The sequence below is a fragment of the Ursus arctos genome, unplaced genomic scaffold, assembly GCF_023065955.2.
Source record: "Ursus arctos isolate Adak ecotype North America unplaced genomic scaffold, UrsArc2.0 scaffold_14, whole genome shotgun sequence".
Lineage (NCBI taxonomy): Eukaryota > Metazoa > Chordata > Mammalia > Carnivora > Ursidae > Ursus > Ursus arctos.
In genome coordinates, this window is record NW_026622808.1 from 44549952 (window position 1) to 44574092 (window position 24141).

General features: G+C 39.5%; 2 protein-coding genes across 3 annotated transcripts in view; one reads left to right on the plus strand and one right to left on the minus strand.

The window, feature by feature from the left end:
* Positions 1–16811, minus strand: part of CADPS (calcium dependent secretion activator) — a 793408-nt gene extending 776597 nt beyond the window's left edge. Inside the window, exons 1-2 of the mRNA XM_057311862.1 lie at positions 16681–16811; positions 7744–7852 (exon numbers count right to left, since the gene is read on the minus strand). The gene's annotated coding sequence lies outside the window, so the exon portion shown is untranslated. The remainder of the gene's footprint in view (positions 1–7743; positions 7853–16680) is intronic.
* A 105-nt stretch (positions 16812–16916) lies between these two features.
* Positions 16917–24141, plus strand: part of SYNPR (synaptoporin) — a 296434-nt gene continuing 289209 nt past the window's right edge. Inside the window, exons 1-2 of one of the 2 annotated variants that reach the window (XM_026501160.4) lie at positions 16917–17164; positions 17279–17344. In XM_026501160.4, coding sequence (XP_026356945.1) covers positions 17147–17164; positions 17279–17344 — 84 coding nt within the window. In that variant the 5' untranslated portion in view covers positions 16917–17146. The remainder of the gene's footprint in view (positions 17165–17278; positions 17345–24141) is intronic. The other variant, XM_057311863.1, reaches the window with a different exon arrangement.

Consider the following 24141-nt stretch of genomic DNA (forward strand, 5'->3'; position numbering starts at 1 on the left):
TAAAGCTGCCAAAGAGAACTCACTTGGTTTTCTTTTTCAATGACAAAGGGTGTTGCAATGTGCCTTTAAGGAAAACAACTTTCTTTCCATCATTTCTGTAAAAGTGAACATTCAATTTTTCTCACCATGAAGGTACAGAAAACTTTTCTAAAAATATGTTGATTATCAGAACAAAGACATATGACTTGAAGAACTGGACAAAGTCATACATTTTCATATGCTCGAATCTATGCTCATACATGCAGGTAGACAGACACTGAACACATCACCAGAACTTAAATACGCCAGATAAGAATGGCTGCTTTCAAAGTCATCTTGCAGTTATGCTAAGTCACTAAAAATATTTAGTAAACCATTTTTGGGACTTGCTTTTAGAACTGATAGTATATGTTTTTGAATGTTCTAACAGGTGCCAAGTAATCATCATTTGAGGGTAGATTTAAATTTTAACAGTAGCTAAAGACCATTTAGAGTCAAGTATGGTGAATCAGGCAGTTGTTCAATGAGATAATACATTTACAGTTAAAAAACAAGTGGGGTAACGATAGAATAACATGATTGTTCTACAAACTCTGGAGGAAAGAACATCTATCCCCCAAAAGAAACTCTTCAATGTCTTAAAAACTGCAGTATCATTTGAACAACTGCATTGCCTTCCTACCAGGCTGCATTAAAATAATAATTTAATGCATGAATTTTAGCTTCTCTGTTAAAATTCAGTCTGATGACTCATAGTAGTAGCATTCTATATATCATTTTAAAATATGGAACTACACGATTTTAAAAACCAATTTAGTGTTGTAACCAATATTACAAATATAGAAAAGATAATATCAGAGTGTATCATATGTAGTCAAGGTTAAGTATTATTTTATCAAACTTTGTTTCAGTTATATATTTTTAGCCACACATTCATTATTCAGTAAAAATTTACTGAGCCCCTGTTAGGTGCTAAACCAGGGCTCTAGACCAGAGTCTTGCCCTTTTTCAAATTTTGAGCCAGGTAGTCCTTTACTGTATGTCTGGAGAGGAGAAGGCTATCCTTTGCATTATAGGATATTTAGAAGCATCTAGATGTTATGGGCTGAACTGTGTTCCCCAAACTTCGTGGGCAAGGAGTCCCCTACTCTTCTCCATGTGAGTCTATCCATAAGCTTCTAGGACTTCTCACATGGCTGGGTGGTTGGGTTCCTAGAGCAAGCATCCCAAGAGATAGTGAGGGGAAGCTGCTAGTTTCTTAAGGGTCTGAACCTGACAAAATATATTCCATTGATGAAGTAGCCCTAAAGCCCAAATTAAATAGAAGGGGACATCAGCTTCACTCTTTGGTAAGAAAAGTGTCAAAGAATTTGGGGGTCATGTTTCAAAATTGCCACATCTTCAAACAACCACATGAGGTGTATTTTCTATTAATACATCCTAATCTTACAGGCAAGGCAACTGAAACAAAGACAGATTAAGTAATATGCCCAAAGCCACACAACTTTTAGATGTTATCTTTTGGTCTTCAAAGACAAACTCTCAGTGATTCTGCTGTTCTGTCTCTACTTGTGTTTAGTGCATATAAAACTCCACATCCTTCATAATGTATAGCCTGGAATTGCTGCTTGAGGATAAAAGACCCAGGGGTTCCATAAATTGAAAAAATATGGGTAGAGATTTTATCTGATGGTGAACAGATTAAAAGGTGAAGGAGTTCAGTAATCTGTGCAAGAAATATGGAAAGATTAGCAGATATGTGATCAGTATGATGCTTGAATTTAAGAAAAGTTATAATACATGAGAAAGTCACTCCTGACTTAAGCCTTTTTGAAAAAATTATTCCAGATACAGATGCACATGTCCATTAAGCATGCAGTGATACTCTTTGAGCTTTTAAGAGGAAAAGTGCCCTAAGTAAAAAGTAATTTTATTAAAAGCCAAAACAACTCCTATCAGCACATAGCAGGAGTATGTGTATTTTTTTTATTGTGTCTCCAGAGCTGAATGCTAAATAGACTCCAATATTTTTTTCCATAATGTAAACGTAAGTGGTACTTAGACATTCAACATAAAACTCACTTCTGCCCTGTAAGAAAAGCCCTTGCTCTCTAACAGAAAATAGAGAAATGTTTAAAATTCAGTAGAATTCAAGGCACATCACTGGCTTATTTACCCAACAGACATCTTCCTACAAGGAAGACATAGGAGCTATTCAAATTAAAGATATAATTTAAATGCATTTTTAAGTATACAATGTATAGTGGCAGTTTGGTTTCCAATGATATTCTTTAACTGAAATTTAGGCTTTCTGTTTAAAATGAAACAAAACAAAACAAAATTCCCTTTCCTTTCCAATCTGAAGAATCAGTGTAAGGACTATTATTATTGTCTAGTCAGTAATAAATATGTTTGCTTCCACGATGTTCAATATACCAGCAAGTGGAGAAGATGACAAAGTATTTGGTCACTAGAGGTCTACATTCCATGAAGGAGGTAACATGCCTGCTGCGTTCACTATTGTAACCCCAATCCCTAGCACAGTATTTGTGTTGAGTAGACATTCAATAGACAGTTACTGATGAATGAGATGTTCCATTTGTTTCAAGAAATAATACTGAACATTCCGGCCGGCTCATGCAGGATGGTGACATAGACGGTGCCAGGTGTCGTGAGACGCTTACGCTCCCTGTGGTCAACGTGCAGGTGGCTGGCTAGCATGTGTGGTGGCCACATGGCTGGGTGCATGAAGTGTGCTGAGAAGTTGCGTGGATAGCAGAACTGGAGCTCACACGCTCGAGTGTGGCAGGGCCACTGTCAGGTTGTGGCTCTCAGCAAAGTGGAACAGGATGTTCTGGATGGTAGTGACTGCAGTCTTGATAACTCATGCAGAGAGAAACAAGCTGCCCTACTGAGAACAGCATTATGGGGAGGTACCATGTGGCAACAGCCCATAAGGTGCTGGGTCCTCAGTCTACCAGCCTGCTTGAAGAACTGAATGCTGCCAGCAACCACATGAATGAGCTTGGAAGGGCAGCAGTCAGACCTTCGGATGAGGCTACATCCTCTACGGCCAGCTTGATTGCAACTCCATGTGACCTTGAGCCAGAGGTACCCAGCTAAGCCACACATGGAATCCTGACCCACAGAAGCAAGACAATAAATGTTTGATGTGTTCAGATGGTAAATTTTGAGGCAATCTGGCCACACGGAAAGAGATAACTAATATAAAGACAGAAACCCTTGGAGATCCTTGAGAAAGTCTACTCTACACCTGTAGAAACTGAGGACCAGAAGAAGAATCATTTACATTTTTTTAAAAAGATTTTATTTATTTGACAGAGATAGAGACAGCCAGCAAGAGAGGGAACACAAGCAGGGGAAGTGGGAGAGGAAGAAGCAGGCTCCTAGCAGGGGAACCTGATGTGGGGCTCGATCCCAGAGCACCGGGATCACACCCTGAGCCGAAGGCAGACGCTTAACGACTGCACCACCCAGCCGCCCCGAATCATTTACATTTTCTAGCAACTCAGATAAAGTCACCATATCTTCTTAAAAAAAAAAAGAAATAATATTTAGTCATGGTGCATGGCCACTAAGACTTAAATCAGATTTATCAATACTTAAAAATGTATTTTACCTCATTTTTAAAAAAGATTTTATTTATTTATTTATTTGACAGAGAGAGAGAGAGAGCCAGTGAGAGAGGGAACACAAGCAGGGGGAGTGGGAGAGGAAGAAGCAGGCTCCCAGCAGAGGAACCTGATGTGGGGCTCGATCCCAGGACCCCAGGATCACGCCCTGAGCCAAAGGCAGATGCTTAACGACTGAGCCACCTAGGTGCCCCTAAAAATGTATTTTACCTCATTTCCCTAATTGTTATAGAGCAGTGGTGGGGGCGAGGCATTAGAAACCACTTCTCCTAAACTTTTTTTTTTTTTTTAACTAATGAAGAAACTAAGTCTAGAAACAGAATCCAGCACACCTGGCCAAAGTTCACAGATGCTGCAGAGCTCCAAACCAGAGCTCCCCATCTAAGTGCACATGGACTTTGATACACTAATTATTAATGGAAAAGAAACACATCTATCTCTTACCAAGTCAAATACATGCCCATGTTTCCCCAGATGGGGCTTGGCCCAGAAAAGAGTAGAACTTACCACATCAGTGAGTCCAAGCATTTGTGGTTTCTTTTTCTTTTTTTTTAAAGCATCATTGCCCTGTTATTATTTTCATTACCTTTACATCACCTGACAACATTCAAATGTTGAAAAAATTGGGTGTTTGTTGTGTTTTTTACTACTACAGTGTCTAGGACATGATAGGTGCTCAATAAATTGTTACTAGGAGGAAATAAAAAATTAAGTTTTGTTGTCACAACATCCCTGTGGTCTCACTTGTTCAATATATTGATTAAATCTATGGAGGCTTGCTCAGGGCTGGCTTCTCCACTCAGCCTGGAAGGCATAGTATCTAGGAACCATGAAGAAAGAGGCTCATGAAGATGTTTCAATTTCTTTTAAAATCAGAAGAAAAAATGAACACGATCCATATTGGATTACATTCATCTTTATGCCAACACAGTTATAAAAGTTTTAATATGTTTTTGTAAAGAAAGGACCATGAAGGTAAACTGCCTAGGGCCCACAAAAGCTGTAATATGGCCCTGGGCTCTCCTGGGATGCTTTAAGGACTGGTGTGTGAAGCTATAGATGTGCACTGAGCTCATTAAAAACCCACAGATGTGAACATGGAGCTCAATGTGTGTACCCAGCAGTTGTAAAAGGTGAGCTGATGTCTGGCTACTTTCTGAGAAATATACTGGGTTTACTAATGGTAGGGAAGTTAAAATCAACGGTGGAAACTCAGGGTGAGCTGCTCTCTCAATGTTTATTGGGGAAAAGGATTCAGAAGTTTTTCCTGTGGACCACCCATGAGCCACATGTAAGGGGGCACTCACAGGACCCTCTTAGGCTGAAGGGTCTGTCACATTCTAAGAAGTTACAGAAGGAGAACATGACCAGCTGAATCAGGGACACACACCTCAGGTCAAGGAGGGCCAGGTGAGTGATCCCTAACAATAGGGATTGGGAGTATCTCAAGAAGAGAGAATCTTCCAGGCTGAGAGAGAATGAAGCCAATTTACAACAGTGTCAGTCAACTAGGAGCTTTCCTGTTCTACTGACCCCTCTTAATTTCTGTCAGAAAGCTGTTAGCAAGGAAGAAAGGAGGAGCAAGGAAAGAAAGAAGAAGCAAACCACACCATCCTCCACCATGTTGGCTTGGGCATAGGGAAAGATTTAACTTTTACTCAGTTTTGCTACTTTGATTATTATAAGAGACTGGGAATTATTAATTTCAGAATCAAGAAAATTGTAAATAACCTATAACTTTGTATTGAGAGAGCAATTCAAAATCATGTTTGAAGTTTGTTTCAGGGGCCTAGGGGAACTCCGCTGCAACTGTGAATAAATTTAAAGGAATCATGGGAGACCAAAAAAAAAGAGGCAATTTGTTCAGTACCATCCATGTCAGTGAAAATATTCTAAAAGAGTTATTACCTCCAGAAATGGTTTCACAAATTCAGATTTCCCATCACTTGAATATTCATTATTTCATACCATGGAATAATCATTCTTCATGTAAACAAGCAAATAAAATGAGCATAGAATTTAATTCATGATTCTGCATACTAAGTCATAAGTGAGGGGAGAGAGAGCCTTTTGAAAGAAGAAGATGCCAGTCAACGACAGCATGACATCCAGATAGCAAAAGGAGAGGCCTGGGTGATATGGAGGAAAGTCCCATTTCGTGTTGTGGAGTACTGTTCACAGTAATCAATCTATTCTTAAAACAACACATGTGTTTGTGATCATTTCTGTTTCTATAAAAATATTTGTGGAAAATATGGAATATTTTGAAAATTTAGAGAACTTAGCATCAAACTTATTTTCATACGGGGGAGTTAAATGGAATTGTTCAGCACTCAAAGTAAATGTCCCCAAAATGCTACTTTTTGAAGTTTCTTTGCTGTGTCAACCTAGAAATTTCTTGGTTTTTTAAAATGTTTTCACCATCTTCCACCATACAATGTTATTACAATATTACTGACTATATTCCCTATGCTATACTTTTCATCTCTATGACTTATTTATTCCATAGCTGGAAGTTTGTACCTCTTAATTCCCTTTATCTATTTTGCTCATCCCCCACTCCCACCCCTCTGGCAACTACCAGTTTGTTCTCTGTATTTTAAAGTCTGGGTTTTTTTGTCTGATTTCTTTAGATTCCACATATAAGTGAAGTCATGTGGTATTTGTCTTTGTCTGACTTACTTCACTTAGCATAGCAACACTAGAAATTTCTTTCAATTTCTATGTAATTTCACTAATATAAGGTATTAGTGAAAATATTTTTCAAATAACTTTAATAATAATAAATGATTGAGAAGCCATTTACATATTTAAGTATACCATCTATTTCCCCAATTATAAGCATAAATTCTATTTTCCTAATAATATAAGGATGTGATTTGCTTATGAATAAGGAAATCAACTAATGATGAATTTTCTCACAAATGTCTGACCATGGAAAGGTGGGTGTGAGGTTTCAAGTTGGAATGAATATTCACACAATTGCTTTTTCGATATAGAAGGCTCCTCTCAGAATTTATGTAACAGCCATTCCTGTCTAGTTCTTTTTTTTTCTATTGTTATTTCCAATAATCAATTCCCAGATATAAAGACATTTTAAAGTATTTGCTGATGGAAACACTGGCAGATAAGCCTTTGGTAAGGATCTTCTTCACCAAAAATACCCACCTATTGCCCTCTGCAGAGCTGGTATTTTATTTTATTTTATTTTATTTTATTTTATTTTATTTTATTTTTAAAGATTTTATTTATCTATTCTGACAGAGAGAGAGAGAGAGAGAGAGAGCACGAGCAGGGGGAGGGGCAGAGGCAGAGGGAGAAGCAGGCTCCCTACTGAGCAAATGCCCTGATGAGGGACTTGAGGGACTGGAGCCCAGGACCCTGGGATCCTGACCTGAGCTGAATGCACATGCTTAACTGACTGAGCCATCCAGGCGTCCCTGCCGAGCTGGTATTTTAAAACCATCCCATCTTTTCTAATAACATCCCCTTCAAACTCAGTTTGTTGTAGTCTACGTTTATAGGCCACCAAAGAGGTGCCAGACACCGAGCTTAGCAATGAATGGGCTACAAATATGAGTAATCCATATTTCCTACCTTTAAGGAGATCGTTTATTTATCCAACAAACATTTGCTGTGAGCCTATTATGTGCCAAATTTCCTGTGCAAGTTGGAGATACAGTTACCAGAAAGGCATCCAAGATTCTGTCCATATGGAGCTTACATAGTATAGTGGGAAGGTAAATAGTGAAAAGGTACATCTGATCATAATTGTTACATAGAAGCAGAGGGTGTTTTGAAAGCACATGGCAAGGGTACCTAACTTAGTCCGAAATATAAGGTAGGGCTTCTATGTTAACACAAACATTACATTAAAAGAAGTACGATAAAACCAGAGGATTACAAACTGAAAGAAACATTTTCAAAGTACAAAGAGCACTGGGATAAGAGTGACCAGTTCTGATTGCCAATATGACTAGAGGAGGTGGAAATCTAGAAGACTTCCCAGAGTAAATGCCATTTGAACTGAGCAATGAGGGACATTTTATTAGTGTACAGTCTAAGGCAATCTAACAAACTCCAAAACATAATGGCATGAACAAAGTACTACCTTGTAACAGATCAAAGATCAGATGATGCTATCATCCTCCAGACATGACATTCATCTTTGACTCCAAGGTGGCTGCTACTGCACCTGTCATCACAGGTATGGACGCCACCTGGTCAGAAGAAAAAAAGGAAGTAAATTAATATGTAAAGACAAGGAAAAGTAACCCTGATAAAATGTAAAGTGAAAAAAGTAGGTCATATAATAACATAAATGGTATTAACTCATTTCTATTAACAATAGCATATATGTGCTACTTGAAATAGATATAATAGGTACATCATATATTTGAAATATAGACATATATATGCATATACATACATTCACATACCTATATTTCTATACAGAAAATTGTATATTCTTCTGGGCAATAGAAGTAGGAGGTAGGAAAGAGAAAATGTCTACCTTACATAGTTCTGCATTAATGAAATTTTATGTGTATTACTCTTCTAAATATTTGTAAAATAAAGAGAAGAAAGGATACCAGAGTGTTAATGTGCTTATATTTTCTCTTTGTAAACTCCCATGAATACAAACACACATGACATATATATTAAACAAAAAAAGTTACCTTTAATTAATCTTTATATAGAAATAAAGCCATGCAGAGAAAATTACATTTTTCTTGTTTAATTTATAGATCATGCTAAGGAAAAAGTAATCCAACATTCATTTCACTACTCACAGAGTTTCATAAACATGCCCTATTTCTTATTCTAACATTGAGCACGATGGGTCCCTGCCTAGGAAAATAATAGCACTAAGTAATGACTTTTTTTTTTAAATTTCAGGATGCCAGCCTAGAGTTGCTAGATCTATCATTTTAAAAAATTAAGACTATTCTTTTCAGGGCAGCTTTAGGTTCACAGCAAAATTGAGCAGAAGGCACAAAGATTTCCTATATAACCCCTACTTCCACACAAGGATAGCCTCCCTCATTATCAACTTCTTCTACCTGAGTGGTACAAGTTTTGCAATTGAGGACATTACACTGACACATTGAAATCACGCAAAGTGCACAGTTTACATAACAGTCGTTCTTGGTACTGTACATAATATAGGTTTGGACAAATGTATAAGGGCATGAATCTATCATTATGATATCATACAGAGTATTTTCATTGCCTTAAAAAGCCACCGTGTGCCACATATTCATCCCTCCCTCCATCATAACCTCTGGCAACCAGTGATGTTTTTACTGTCTCCATAGTTTTGCCTTTTCCAGAAGGTCATATAGCTGGAATCATACAGTGTCCTGCCTTTTCAGATTGACTTCCAATGTTTAATACGCACTGAAGTTTCCTCAACGTCTTTTCATGGCTTCATAGTTTGATTAATTTTTTCAACCAAACATGTTCCCATAATCTCATTAGTATTTAACAAACTATAACACTAAGGTTAAACAAGAAATCTTTTAAAATAATCCTTTAGAAATCCTGAAATTAAGTGGGAAAAGTGCTCTTCTTAAGAATAAGGGATATTGCAAAAAATCATTAGTAGTAAAACTGAAACTAAAATAGGACAAGGATTGAGAGTATGGAATACTTGGGAATAAACCTAACCAAGGAGGTAAAAGACTTTTATATTGAAAACTACAAAACATTGAAAGAAATTAAAGAAGACACAAATAAATGGAAAGATATGTGTATTTATGGATTAGAATATTGAATAACGTTAACAATATCCATAGCACCTAAGGCAATCTACAATCAATGCAATCCCTATCAAAGTCCCAATAGCATTTTTCACAGCAATAGTAACAATCCTAACATTCATATGGAAAGACAAAGACCTTGAATAGCCAAAACAATCTTGAGAAAGAACAAAGCTGAAGGCATCACACTTACTGATTTCGAAATATATTATAAAGTTACAATAATTAAAATAGTTTGTACTGGCATAAAGACAGACATAGGTCAATGGGACATGACAGAAAGTCCAGAAATAAACCCAGGCATATATTTAACTTATCTTTGACAAGATTACCAAAAATACCCAATGGGAAAAGGACAGTTTCTTCAGCAAATGGTGTTGGGAAAACTGGGTATCTACATGTGTTCTTACCACAATTAAACAAAAAAAAGAAAAGAATAGAAAGATGAAAATGTGGATGATCAGTCCCTAATGTTTCATTAGGTAGTTGGGGTTGATGACTAAATAAAAGTCTTATCAATAATCTCTAATTTCCAGTTGTGATCTGAGGGATGTATATTTTATATTTTAGATAATTAGAAAACATAAAATTAGTTCGAACTCTGAAGAATTATTGGCTTCAAATGGCTTCACTTCCATTTAGCTGTATGAACTTGGGCAAGTCATTAACTTGCCCATGATTCAATTCCATCATATTCAAAATCTGGATAATCGTAATTAATTTGTAGTGGTATAAGATGCTTATCACAATGTCTGGAACATAGCAAATTCTCAACAGAAGTAACTTATAATGAAGCTGTTGATGAGATCGGCTGACCATGATTTGGGGAAAGGATTCTTTCATTTTCTATTGTCTTCCTCTTCCTCTCTGTTTCTCTTTCCTTTCTTCCTTCTCTTTTAGTGATTCTTTTTTTGGGGGGCAGGGGGAGTATTTTAACCTGGCTTCTATTTCTGCCAAAGAACCTATGTAATTGTACCTTCTTCTGGGTATTATTTGCCAAGCAGGTGTAAAAGTGCAGCGCAATATAATTTAGTAAAAACCTAATTTTAGGTATTGGATTTGTGCTTCTCTGTGTGAGTGGATCCAGCAGCGTCCACACACACACTTGTCAAGCTTGTGAAAGAACCTTGGCCGGCAGAGAATATGACCATAAAGTGAAAAGGAGTCAAATTTCTAATGTCTCATATTTGAATTAATTTGAGTTTGTTTTTTACTTAAAGGTTTAAATTAGTAAAGAATAAGTAAATGTGTTCTTATAATTCTTGAATAGGGTGAGGTTTTCTTTGGGCTTATTTAGAGTAGATGCAAAAGCCATTGTGCCATTTTGAAGCATAAGGTCTAAAGATCACCTGGAGAATTTACCAAAATGAAAAGCATGCAGTATAATTTGGATTACATACTTCCATTAAATATATGAAAGAATCCATCTGAGATTTCCTATCTTCATCATCTGTAAGGGTTTTTTTTTTTTTAATTATGTAACTATTCCCTAAAACAAGAATAGAATTATTAGAGATTGCAAATATTCCCAAGTAAAACTTTTTTTTAAGAAATCATAACAATTCTTGTCAAAGCTCCACTTACAAATATCAAAGAAATTTTAAAAATATTTTATTGGTTGAATTGTATGTTCTTGGAAAGTGTATGTACATTAGGAAGCCTCCCAAAACGAATGTTATGGACAATCCAATATTCTCACCAGTCTCTAAGGAAAATTCCCAAGATCAACTGACAAGCTTGGAGTTTAAGGAGAAAGGGAAAAAAAGGAAACATTTGGAGGAAAAAGAAATGAGAATTTTGAAAAGAAAGAAAGGGAGATAAAAGAAAATAAATGATTTTAATTGTTTATGGTTAAGTCATGGTATATGACTTGGGAAGCTAACGTCATAGCCCATCTCCCTACCATTGGTGTATGTCTTGTATGTTGGCCTTTTTGCAGGTTTCTGTATTAGATTCTCCAATGCTAGATATTCTTCTGGGTCTTTTACTTGTGTTAACTCATATATTCCTTCTTACGAAATGATGTGGATGGTCCAGTTAGTACCCCATTTTGCTGAAAGGAAACTGAGTGACAAGAGTTTAAGTGCCTTACTCAAGGTCACACAATAAGGGAGTGATAGAGCCAGGATATGATGAACTCAGTCAATCTGATTCCAGAATTTGTGTCATCCTCTCTTATGCTAGACTTTTTTCAGGCAAGATGTATCCATTCTTTGGGCTTTATTTACCTCATTCAAAAATTGCCATGGGAGATATAAGATTAATGGAAATTGCCATGGGTGATATAAGATTAATGGAAAGCTGTTGTGATCCATGAGTCTGTGAAAACATGGAAGTGATCCAAAGAGAACATCAAGAATGATGAGCATTTTAGAAAACACAGCTAATGATGAAAGGCAAAAATAATTGGAATGATTGAGCCTTTGAGAAGGGGAGGAGTTTTTTTCTAATTATGTTCATGGAATAACAGCAGTAGAAGTTGTACTAGGAGTAGACAGTGGTGCCCATCTTTACTTTATTTCCCCAGAGACATTCTGTTTATGTTTCAACAAGAAAAATATTTTTGCCTAAAGCTTGTGACATTTTCAAATTTGCAATGGAAACTGCATAAAATCTTTTCCTTGGAAAGTTATAAGGGTAGGAGAAAAATCATGACTCTGCTGTTTACTATCTATAAAAGCTTAGCTGAGTTTTTAATTTCTTTGAGCCTGTGTTTTCTTGTCTACACAAGGCAAGGAACAGTGATACATACTTATGAGGTTGACGAGGATATTGAGTTATGTCAATAGGGGCACTTAGCATTCTATCCAGCATCTACCTAATACTGGGAGTCATTATTATGATTATTGTTACAACTCTTTTCCCCTGAGGTCAATGGTGAATCCTTTGACATGCATCTTCGTCCTCTAAATTTCCATGTATTCAAGCATGGCTGTATTTACACAGACAACTTTTGTTTAAAACAAAGATGCAAATAGAAACAGTGAAAGCATTTTGTGATGTGAGTTCACATTGGCCATCCACATTTGAATTTTCACATCAGTTTTGATTATTAATTAAGAATGATCCTATTTGAATGTTACGATACCATAGAAGCCTATGAAATCTGATTTTGTGATGAAGTTTTAAACCAAGTAAACACGCACGCATCCTTTTATATTGCATTGCAGCCATTTAAGACTGAAACATAGGTAAAGATGGCTTTATTTGATCTTTCGGTTGACAGATAATGCTGTCATTTATTGTAAAATTAGAATTCTTGAAAATATTTCCACACCAACCCCTACACTGTGTACCAGTGGTCCCATGCAAGCCAAATCTACAAACAAATAATTACACAGACATGCTACTGGCCTTTGCTTTTGTAATCACTAGTCAAGGAAAGATTTGGAAAGTTCAGGTTAGCAGCATAAGCAGAGAGTTAAATATATAATATTTTAAATGACTTCCACTCATTACTTATTTACAGTATTTTAAATATCATAACATATGGATAGTATTTCCTCCTGTATTAAGTTGCTATGGATAAAATTTTAAATTACTTTCTCCTCTTTGCCAGAAGAGACACAGGAAGATGAAACCCAAGTATGTTATTCCTGAGAGCAAGATTTAACTTGCCTGAATAATGCAAATTCATCTATGGCAGTTTGGTACTTCAGTTTTTGTAATTTTGATCCCCTCTGAGATTCAAAATGGCTGTTTTTATAACTTGCATCTTGTTTATTTGCTTGTTTTACCAAATATTGACCTTGAACATATTAGATTCATAGTATATCCCATTACAGTGTTAGCTCTGTGAAGGCGGGATTTTGTCACACTCTTTACAGCACCCAGAACAGAACTCACCCAAAATAGGCATGCAGTCGCTACTTGTTGAATGAGTAAGTCAAGGTTTCTCAACCTTGGCACCCTATTGACATTTTCTGGATAAATCTTCGTTGAGTGCAGCTTTCTCCTGTATTGTAGGATGTTGAGAAATATCCTTGGCCTCTACTCTCTAGACACCAGCAGGTTCCAGTATCATCCTTCTACTCCTCCCCCACCCAGCTGTGACAACTTAAAATGTCTCCAAACAATTCCAAGTGTTTCCTGGGGGAGGGAAGGGCCCCAAATCACCCTTTGTTGAGAACCACTGCAGTAAATGAATGAATTGCCTTGGCAGGTCAAAGGAAGTCTTCATAACTATAAGTCCCCAGTCAAAAACAAAAGAAGAATTTGGAAAGTGATATACATAATACAGGCCACTAAAATAGATCGCTTATGCCCCACCCTAGTTAACATGATTGTTGAGCCAATGTGATAATCCGTTATAGTAAGGAAGAAGTTATCTTTTTTGTCATTTTTGTGGCAGAAGAGAAGGCATCACCCTAAGTCAGTGAGAGTAATATTGTGGCAGTGTTTACACCATCCCTCCTACCTCTCCCAACCTAGTTCTTTAGGGAACCCAATGTTTTATCCAAGCCTGAAGATAGAGGTTCTAACCCCAAAGTCTACAAAATACTTAACATTGCAAATGTGATATGGAACTCTGGGTTATTTTGGTGATGCAGCTGTTGGAAGCTCATACATTTCTGGAACGTGAAAAGCATCCTGTGAGAATGTGCAATTGTTGCCTAAGCTATGACACATTTGCCATTTGCCACAATTCTGGCTTCCTTCACATGGTGTTTGGAGGACTGGAAAAATCTGCCACTGTATTAGGGAGGAGAAATTTTGAGTGTGAAGAAAGACCTAGGGGGAATTGGCTCACACTTCAACTGTGCCAAGTTCTCAGCTCACATGAAATGCTAGTGGGCAATATTTTAAATAAATCACTCTAAGATATGTTTAGATGTTTAATGTTTACATTTAAACAACCTTGGGCAAGTTACCTAGCCTTTCTAGGCCTGGAGGCATTATCCATAAAAGGGGATTGTGGTCATGTTAAAATGATGTATTTAAAACATGTAGCACAACGCCTGACATGCAGTAAGAACTGAATTGATATAAGCTATTATGATAATTAACATCATCACTAAACATAAGCTGGAGATGTTATAGCCATAAGGTAGTGGACTATGATGGAAGGAGCAAGGATACGAGGACAATTGGGTCACATAGGTTGGGGGGCATCATGGCTCAGTTTTTTGGGTTTTTTTTTGTTTTTTTTTTAGATTTTATTTATTTATTTAAGAGAGAGAGAGAGCACAAGTGGGTGGAGGGGCAGAGGGAGGGGGAGAAACAGACTCCCTAATGAGCAGGAAACCCGATGTGGGGCTCCATCCCAGGACCCTGGGATCATGACCTGAGCTGAAGGCAGACACTAAACTGACTGAGCCACCCACGTGCCCCAGTGTGACCTTTTTTATGAATCAACCTAGGTTATGTTGTGTTGTAGTAACAAAAGACTTAAAAATCTCCGTTACTTGAAACCCCAATGCATTTCTTGCTCAGCTCCACATTCATAAGGTCCAGTTGTCATGCTCTGCTCTTCATCAATCCTATGCCAGGACCCAGGCTGTCAGAAGGGCCTTTGTGTCATACATTGTATTCATTGTGGTATAAGAAAATAAACAAGATGGCAAATCACTAAGAGGTTCTTAAAACTCCGGCCCAGAATGCACACATCACCTCTGCCCACATTTCACTGGCCAAAGCAAGTAAAATGGCAACTGCTTCACAAAGGCAAGGATATATAGAGGGATACTGCAGAGAGTGGCAAGACAGTGCTACAATTGACCATGCCTCCACTGAGGACCTCTGAGCTTTCATCTTTGCTTTTTCGGAAGTGTGGGCATTAAGAAATATAACTAATACATGTTTTGAGATTATGGTGTGCCAGACTGCCTTACATATATGATCTACCAAATCTCACTGAATCCTCACAACAAACAGCTGAGGTAGATATTGTTGCCTCCATTTTACAGACTAAAACAAACAGCAACTAAGGTCTTGAAGAGGCTAAGTAACTTCACGGGTAAGATAATATATATAAATTGTAGAGCACACACTAAGTACTTGATAAATTAATTCTCTTCTCCTCCCCATGTTAAGTTGCATAATAGCTTATTTTTGAAACAACTGTTTCCAATTGTTTTAGACTATCTACATGTAGGAAGAGCAGTAGGAACAAAACTGGCTGACTGCAGATGGTGCAACTAGCCCTTTGGAGTTCTTACTAAATTTCTAGTTTTCTCCAACAAAATCCATGGGCAGGGATGCATGTACTCAGGATGTGCTCTTTCTTACCCATGTTTGGCCTGCTGTCTCCCCTTAGCAGTCTCCTAACTATTCATTTCCATCTTCATTCCCTGCTCTTAAATATTAGTTGCCTCCCAACTTCCATCCCCCCCCCCAACCTCCAAACCTTTTTGGCAAATCTTTGTAGTAAACAGATGGGGTATCTGTGTTGCTGGGAGACCACTTCATATGTGGAATCCAGTCCAAAGCGAGTGAGAAGGAAGGGGGCATATAAGCAACATGATTTAGTGGCTAAGCACTTTTCCTTTTCTTCCTCCTCCTACCTTTTTCTGACTCTTTGAATTCAGCTCTGGCTCCATTCTCTGTTAGCTGTTTAAACTAGAGCAGACCACTTCCCTTCCATGACCCTCAATTTCCTCGTCTCTAAAATGAAAATAATAGTATACTAGTCCATGGGGGTTTTGTGTGTGAAGTAATGTTTATAAAGCCCTTAGCACAATTTCTGACTCAAAGAAGGAACTCAGTTGTTTTGTTTTTGTTATTATTTTCGGCCAGGTTAGCGGACCAAGGGAGGAAAAAAGTATGAGTGGGAGGCGAGGGCTCAGTACTATTTATGATGAATTCGGGGAGCTTCATTTGGGGGTTATTTCTTTGGCAAAGGATCTCAGTGGAAAAGCATGAGTGATAGAGGAACTTGTATTTCAACCCCTGTTTGACCCCTCATGAGCTGTGTTATTTATACCTTGGCTAAATCAGCCTCTGTGAGTCTCTTTTTTACCTTCAACGGGGTCATGATAACTGGTTTGACCTCACACAGTGACCCCGAGAATTACCCGTCTGGAACACAGGCCCATATTCAAAATGACTCTGTTGTCCTCTCTCCCCTCTAGCCACGTCCGTCGGTCCGGATCCTCTCCTGGTGCTGGGGCAAGACTCCGCGTTACCCCATTCTCCGACGCACCTTCGCACCTGGCGCCGCCTGGCCGCGCCGAGGGCGGTCCCTGAAGGCGTGCGGGAACCAACGAGTCAACAGGCTTGCTTGGGTGTTCGGAAGTCACCGGACCTCACACATGTCCCCAGGTAAGGGGAGGGTGCCCTTCTCTTACCTGCAACCCCTTCTTCAGTCAGGAAACCACGTTGCGGACGGAACCGGGCGGCTTTCCCCGCCCTCCAGCCCCGAAGTTTCCGCGGAGCCCGTGGGCACGGGCGCGCGCGAGGCTGAGGCTGCCCGGAGTCTGGCGCTCGGCCTCGCCCGCCCCTCCCGGCTGCAGCTGGCCAATGGCAGCCCTCCCCGGGCGCTCCCCCTCCCACCGCCTTTCCCCCTCCCCGCCCCCTCCTCGCCGCCCGGCTGCCTCAGCTCGCCGCCCCGGAGCGCAGGCTTCGCGGAGCGCACGGCCAGCCGAGCGTTAGCCACCCAGCGCGGGCCCCGTTCTCCCCGGCCCCCGCCGGCTCTTGCCCGCCCCGGGCCTCGCCCCTCCGGCGCATCCCGAAGCGGGCTTCTGGCCCCAAGGACGACGCGGCGGCGCCCCCCGAACTTCATCCGAAAGGGGGAAGACGGCGCGCGGGCGAGCGATGGACCCCGTGAGTCAGGTAGGGCGGACCTGGGCAGGGCGGCGGGAGCTGGGGGCCCCGCGGTCCGGAGAGGCGCCGCAGCCCCTGCCTCACGCTCTCTTTCTCTCTCTCTCCGGTCTCGCCCGTCCAAAGCTGGCCTCCGCGGGCACGTTCCGGGCGCTGAAGGAGCCCCTTGCCTTCCTGCGAGCCCTGGAACTGGTGAGTGCGGGCTGTGTGCGGGGTGGGGAGATGGGCAGCGAGCCGTCTGGTGAGGAGAGGTCGGGAGGGGCGCCTCCGCTCGCAGCCGCCGCGGGCCCGGAGTTCGGCCCCCAGTGCTCGAGACCTCCTCACTCCGAAGGTGCCGCTCCGGGCTGGCGGGGACGGGCTGGAGCGACCGCGCTTGGGTCGGGAGTGTGGACGGGCTTTTGCAAGCCCTCCGAGGTGTCGTCTCACCTCCCGCCGGCACACCAGCAGGGGCTGCTGTCAGGAGCCTCCCCGGGAGATGGGGAGGTGGGGAGCGCAGCAGATGGAGGAGCCGCGGCTGGGCTCTCGGCCTCACCTGCACTTCTGCGGGGGGCGGGTGTGTGTATGTGCGGGGAAGGTGAAGGCTGGAGAGGAGGGAAGGCCTCCACTTGGCCAAGCTCGAAAGTTGATCAGCATGGGACAGCTCTTAACCTGCCGGGACTGGGATGCTGAAAGCGCTGTGGTCCACTGCCCTGCGGGAGCTCCACCGAGGCGTTTCGAGGCTTCGAATGCTGTTGGTGGGGAGAGCAGGATTCTTTCCTTCCCTGTTATAATTTCTCTACCCTGGCCACTCCTCGAGGGTTCTAATGATTTTTCCAGAAGACCCTCCCCTCAACCCCCAGTCTTCTTTGCTTAGCTCTCTTTAGCCACTGGGCTCTCCGAAGTTTTATTACTCTTCTGTTTTGTCCCCCTTAAAGAAAAAACAAAACAAAACAGAAACACGCTGTCCGTCCTCTGGCAACCTATTGACAAGGAGTGAGGCACAGAAGCAGTCACTCAAAGGGCCACAGAGCAACGTTAGTGTTGGCTTAGATGATGGTTATTCAGAGTGAAATCTGCAGGTCGCACATTCCCTCTTGCTAGGAGCAGTGAGGGGCAAGCAGACCTATCTGAACAGAAAGTTCAAAGCCCGTCATGTAGCATTAATCACAGGCCCTACCACTGACTAGCTGGGAAATTATGTAAGAGCATGCTCTGTCCTCCCAGATCTTAGCTCCAAGGGCTAATGTCTGGCTTTGGCTACACAACTGTGGTGCGTGTTGACGTGGATGATCCACAGGGTAATCACATTTGCCTTGTTTGTGGACCTGCATAAAAATGCACAAATATATCAATTTGGCATACATCAGGGCAGCACTTGGAAGGCTTGAACCTTGTTCTGGGATGGCCATTCTAAAACAGTTTTCCTTACAGCCAGGTTAAACAAAGCAAGCAGTGCTCACAGTCCGTGAAACTTCCAGTCGGCTTTCTCAGAATTCTGCCAGCATTCATTCGTTCAGCCACTCGGTAAACATTCCCTGTGGAAGAGCAGAGGTTTTTGATCAAAGTGATAGCTCCATTGCCAAGCCATTGTCTCTCAAAACAAAATTCAAAGAGTTGACATCATTTTGTGATATCTCTTATTGTCTCACATTGTCCCTTACCTGACATGTTAATTTGTATTCTTTTCAGTCCTGTGACAACATTACTTCATGCCACGACTCACCGCACAGCCTCCATTGGCATATTTCAAAGTATAGTAAACCTGGATGAATTTGTTTAAAATGCACATTTCTGGACATCAACTCAAAATATTGGGAATCTGCATTTTAAACAAGCTCCCTAAATAATTCCTCTGCACTTTAAAGTTGGAGGACCACCACCCTAAGCTATCCAGATTCCCTCCAAAACTCAAAAGCACTTTTTACCTTCAAGCTCTTGCTAGTTCTCTTCATACTCACACCCTAAGCCTAGAATAAGTGTTAGTCTTTTAACCTCAATTTAAGTATTACCTCCCTGAAGATTTCTCTCCTATTTATTCCTTTCCCCTTTCTCTATCCAAAATGGAATGATTCACCCCATTCTTTGGGCTTCCATCACATTTTATTCATGAGAGTTTATCATACTGCATTATAGTTTTTTTTTTTTTTTTGATGCGTATGGGGGGAGAGAAGGAGAGAGGTGGAGAGGGAGAGGAATAGCAGAACATTTATTAAAACTAAAATATTTATAGTCTTTTCTCTCTTCTAGCCTCTGAAGTTCTAAGGTGGAAGAGCTTTTGCTTGCAAATCAGTGATTAGCTTTTCATTTATGGAAGAGAATCTGAATAAGGGACAAACAAAAACTTAAAAAGTCATTTAAGTTGGTTGATCTACCTTTTAAAAGAGCTAAGATAGAGAAATGAGAGCAGAGAGATAGAAGAAGATCAGTTACTGAGAAAGTTTAACAAAGCGGAGAGAGGGAAGGAAAATATATGTTACATGTATGCATTGGTGTGAGCAGCCAATCTGAGGCATCTTTTCTGTAGGAGATGGTGACAATGAGAGATTGATCTTTTAGCAGGAAATTTGTTCTATTCCTCTCTGTGTTCCCCACTAGTGCCTCTCATAGTGCTTGGTAAACAGTAAGTGATTAGCAAAAGTTGTAAATTGATCATGACAGAGCACTAGTAATACCCCACTTTCTCCTTTTCTATGGACAGCAGTTTTAAATTGGTACTCTTTAAAGTCTTTGAACCATAATCCTTTTGTTTTTCAGTATTTATGCTGTAGAAATAAAAGTGTGTGTAGAGATATATGTTCAAGGATATTGACTGCAACATCATTTGTAGAGGAAATAACTGCAAACAATTAGTAAGTCCATTAATAGGAAAATTGTCACTATATGATTCATACATGTTGTGAAATATTATACTGCCATTAAAAAGAATGAGTTAAATTAATATGCATTGACCTGGAGGTCAGTATATATAATCGTCTTTGATAAAATTGTCAGGTGCAAAAAAATGGGTTTCATTCTTAGTATTTGATAAGTTGTTAAATGGAAAAGGGTGGCTTTCATTCTTTCAATCAACAATTTATTCATTCAGATTTCAAGCTAACATATATAGATCATAATACCATTTTTGTAAAAATAGAAAAGGTGGGTGGTGCCTGGGTGGCTCAGTAGGTTAAGCATCAGACTCTTGATTTTGGCTCAGGTCATGATCTCAGGGTTGTGAGATTGAGCCCCACATAGTGCTCTGCTCTCAGCGGGGGACTCCACTTTTCTCTCTCTCTCTCTTCCTCTCCCTCTGCCCCTCCCCACCCCCTTGTGCTTGCACATGTGCGTGCACTCGAGCACATCCTCTCTCAGGTAAGTAAATTAAAAAAAATTTTTTTTAAATAGAAAAAGGGAAATATAGTGTGTGTGTGTGAGAGAGAGAGAGAGATTTGTCTGAACATAGAGAAAAACAAATGTATACCACTATACTGTTAAAATTGATTTCTTCCAAAGGGTGTAATTTGAGGTGCAGTGGGGAGAGGAGAGGGTAAAGGAAAGCTGTGGTATGCAGGAAGAATCATAGGTATATCATTTGTCCACAGTTGTGCACATGAGTAATTTTTAAAAAAGAACTCATATTTTGAATGATTTCCTATGGATTGACCATACGAAGTGGTATTACTTCTAAAGATATCCTCTGCTTTTGGATTTATAGCCTTAGGGGTAAAATGCACTGTATTTATGTGCTCTTTGCTTAGGAAAGGCTCATGGATGCAGCATATTGAAAGTTTAACGTATAGAAGTCAAGCCTTCAGGGAAAAGCTTTAGCTAATTTCAAAGACCTTGAGGCAAAACTCCCAATTCTTAATCTCTACTTAAATGAGGTCAGGGACTTCTCGCTATCTTTTGAGTCAAACCCCAAGTTTAATACATAGCACTGATTCCAGTGGTCTGTTTTATTTATTCCCTGATGATAGAATAGATCCAGCAAATCTCTTAAAATGTCCTTTGGAAATGTTTAAAAAAATTAAATTTACCTTATTTCTTAGACTTACTCTGAAATACTAAGTTGGTAGCGTCCACTGATCACTTATTTTGCTACTTCAATTCTTTGCCAGTAGGAGGACTTCAGTCTTCTTCTTCTTCTTTTTTTTTTTTTTCCTTTTTAAAAATATTGTCAGCACATTCTTTTTTCTCTCTATATTTCAAGGCTGTGAATATACGCTTGTGGATTTATGTGTAATGGAATGTGGGGACCCCAACACATCTATATCACCCAGGACCAGAATTGGTGCAGTTGTAAGTGCATCAAAAGGACTTCAACTCTGCAAATGATACTTGGCATAGTCCTCTCATAACTTGATGCTGCAGGTCCAGATTCCATCATTCTAGAAATAACTGCTAGGTCAAGTTGCCTGATTCCTCCAATTCTTATTCTTTGACATCCATCTCAAATTTTGCTATACCATTTCTGCAGCAACCCCGGACTTCACATTTCCATTCTGCCTTCCCAAATGAGATCGGCTAATCCAGAGATGCAATGCGTCTGATATATGGGTTGTAGGGCTGCTACTTTATTTAAATGAAGGCACCTGCTTTGCATAATCTTCATCCCTGAATCTAAATTCTGAACTATGTTTTTCAAACAAACATCATTCTGCTTACCTGATATTAATAGCATTTATAATCCTGTTATTGATAATAACAAAATGAAGCAATAACATAATTAATATATCACCATTTCAAACCTTTAATGAGGAAAGTAAGAAGAGCTACCTTTCTCATGCAAGTTTCATATGAGGGACTGTATTTCAGTGCTTTCAATACATCATCATGTCAAATCTATATGACTAACATTTCCATTTCACCACGAAGCTCGGGGGTGTTAACTAACTCATCAAGAACAAAATTGTAGGAAATGGCAAAGCCAAGATTTGAGCACTCTCACTCCAAACCGTCTTCTCTTAAATGGTATACTTTTTTTGCTTTCTTCAATGTGGCAGGCACCTGCTGTACCTTATCCTTAATCCTCAAAGAAATGTTAAAAGGCAGATACTATCTTATTTTGCAGTATTTATCTCACCCACTAAGATATATTTTTGAAACCTCTTCTGAAAATGCCAAGGAGTGTTTGCATTTAGAGATGAACATAACACAAGTCTTTTATGTTTGTCTTTTATATTGTTTTATTTTCTGTTCGTTTTTAATTAGCCAAGGTAGAGCTGGTTCTAATTAAAAATTAGTATCTTTTCATTTAAAATATGTAGAAAAAGACTATGATTATTGAGCCAATAATTTAATCTCATTTTATGGTCTTCTTTTTTTTATTTTCTTAAAAAAATCTGTGTGCATGAGTCAGACAACTCTTTTTTTTTCCCCTAAGTATAAACAAGACAGGGAATTCTAACATACAAGTTATTTAAATTATGAGCAGCAATCTGTCATTGAGGGTCTGATGTAATTTCAAAGCTACATTAATGTGGATATAATTATAACTTTCTAGCCTCTCAATTAGTGACAAAAATCATATGCAATTGGAATATAAATCAATAAATACACTTTTCATAAAAGAGCAACTTCCCAGTATGCTAATGGATTCATCACTTAATGCATTTCCAAGTTTATTAAGACAGTTGGTGTTTGGCCCCACAAATACAGAAACAAAGTGAAATGTATTACTTATGGATTTGAATTCTGATTTTATTCTTCACTAGCATGGTGACCTTGGACAAGTTATTTAACTTCACTTGCTTCATTTTTCTCATCTATAGATTGTATTGATAATGGTTCCTTCTTCAAAGGGTTGCCATAGTGATTAAATGACTTAATGAAAGTAAACTTCTTTGCACAGCGCCTAGGCTATAAAAAGTGCTCAACAAATGATGAAGATGGTGGAGCTGCCAATGATGATGATGATGATAATGATAATGATGATAATGATGATGATGATAATTATGATAATGATTTGGGTGATCCTGGGGATGATGAAAAAGGAGAAAGTAAAAATCCATCAGAATTTAATTTAGAACATTATGGCAACCTCTTGCAAGTTAGGGTCTTGGCAAAATTCTGAAGTAGAAAATCTGTATTCACCTTGCATGTACCTCTTGGAGCCCCTCTGTCTATATACCATACTGCTATGGTGGTTTTGTTTTGTTTTGTTTGTTTTTTCCATAGCATAAGTGACTCTGCAGGGACTTGCCCTTGGAGTATCTGCATTTCAGAGAACATCGCAGAGAGGATACTTGGTTCTCAGGAGTTTTTTTGTTGAGGTGCAGGGAGAGACTTCTCCTAATCTTTCTCAAATCATAATCCATAGACATTGCTTATGTTTAGAAGACATACATGTATCCAACTGAATTCTCCAGGTTGTAAATGGAAGGTCCTTATAGGATCAGCCTCAGCCACTTACTAACCACACCCTAATACCCAGCTACACCTGGCACTTGGGAGTCTCCCAGGTAGGAACAGGGTAACAATCCTGCCCTCATGCTCAAGTAGGGATATTATTCTTTGTTCTGTGTTCCCCCAGAGGATTTATACCTCTTCCTGATCCAGGTAAGAAAAAGAAATGGGTCATGTGTTAATAGAGAAAAATAATAGTCCCTAAGGAATGTGTGTAGAGGACCATGACTTTCCTTTGAGTCTTCATCTTCTGCAGTCATATATTTGACTTTGGCTGTATTTGTAATTATTCTTATTCATTCTATTAGCTTAGCCTTTCTTCGAGAACCTGTTTCCTCACATAAATATTTGGGACAATATCCCTTACTTCTCACAGTGTTGTAAATTTTAAGTGATATCAAGCATCTAAGACACTTTGTAAACTATTAAATGTCCTCCAGAAGTAAAGATAATTGTGATCATGATGATGGTCATGATAAAGAATTGCCTTTTTTCCCAATCTAAGTGACTCTGGATAGCATAAGATAACTGCCCTAGCGTGAAGGCTGAGACATGAAGTATGAGTGTCTTATCTCTGCTCCTGGAGTGTCTGAGTCCTTTCCAGCCACCAGCCACCCTTTAAGCCT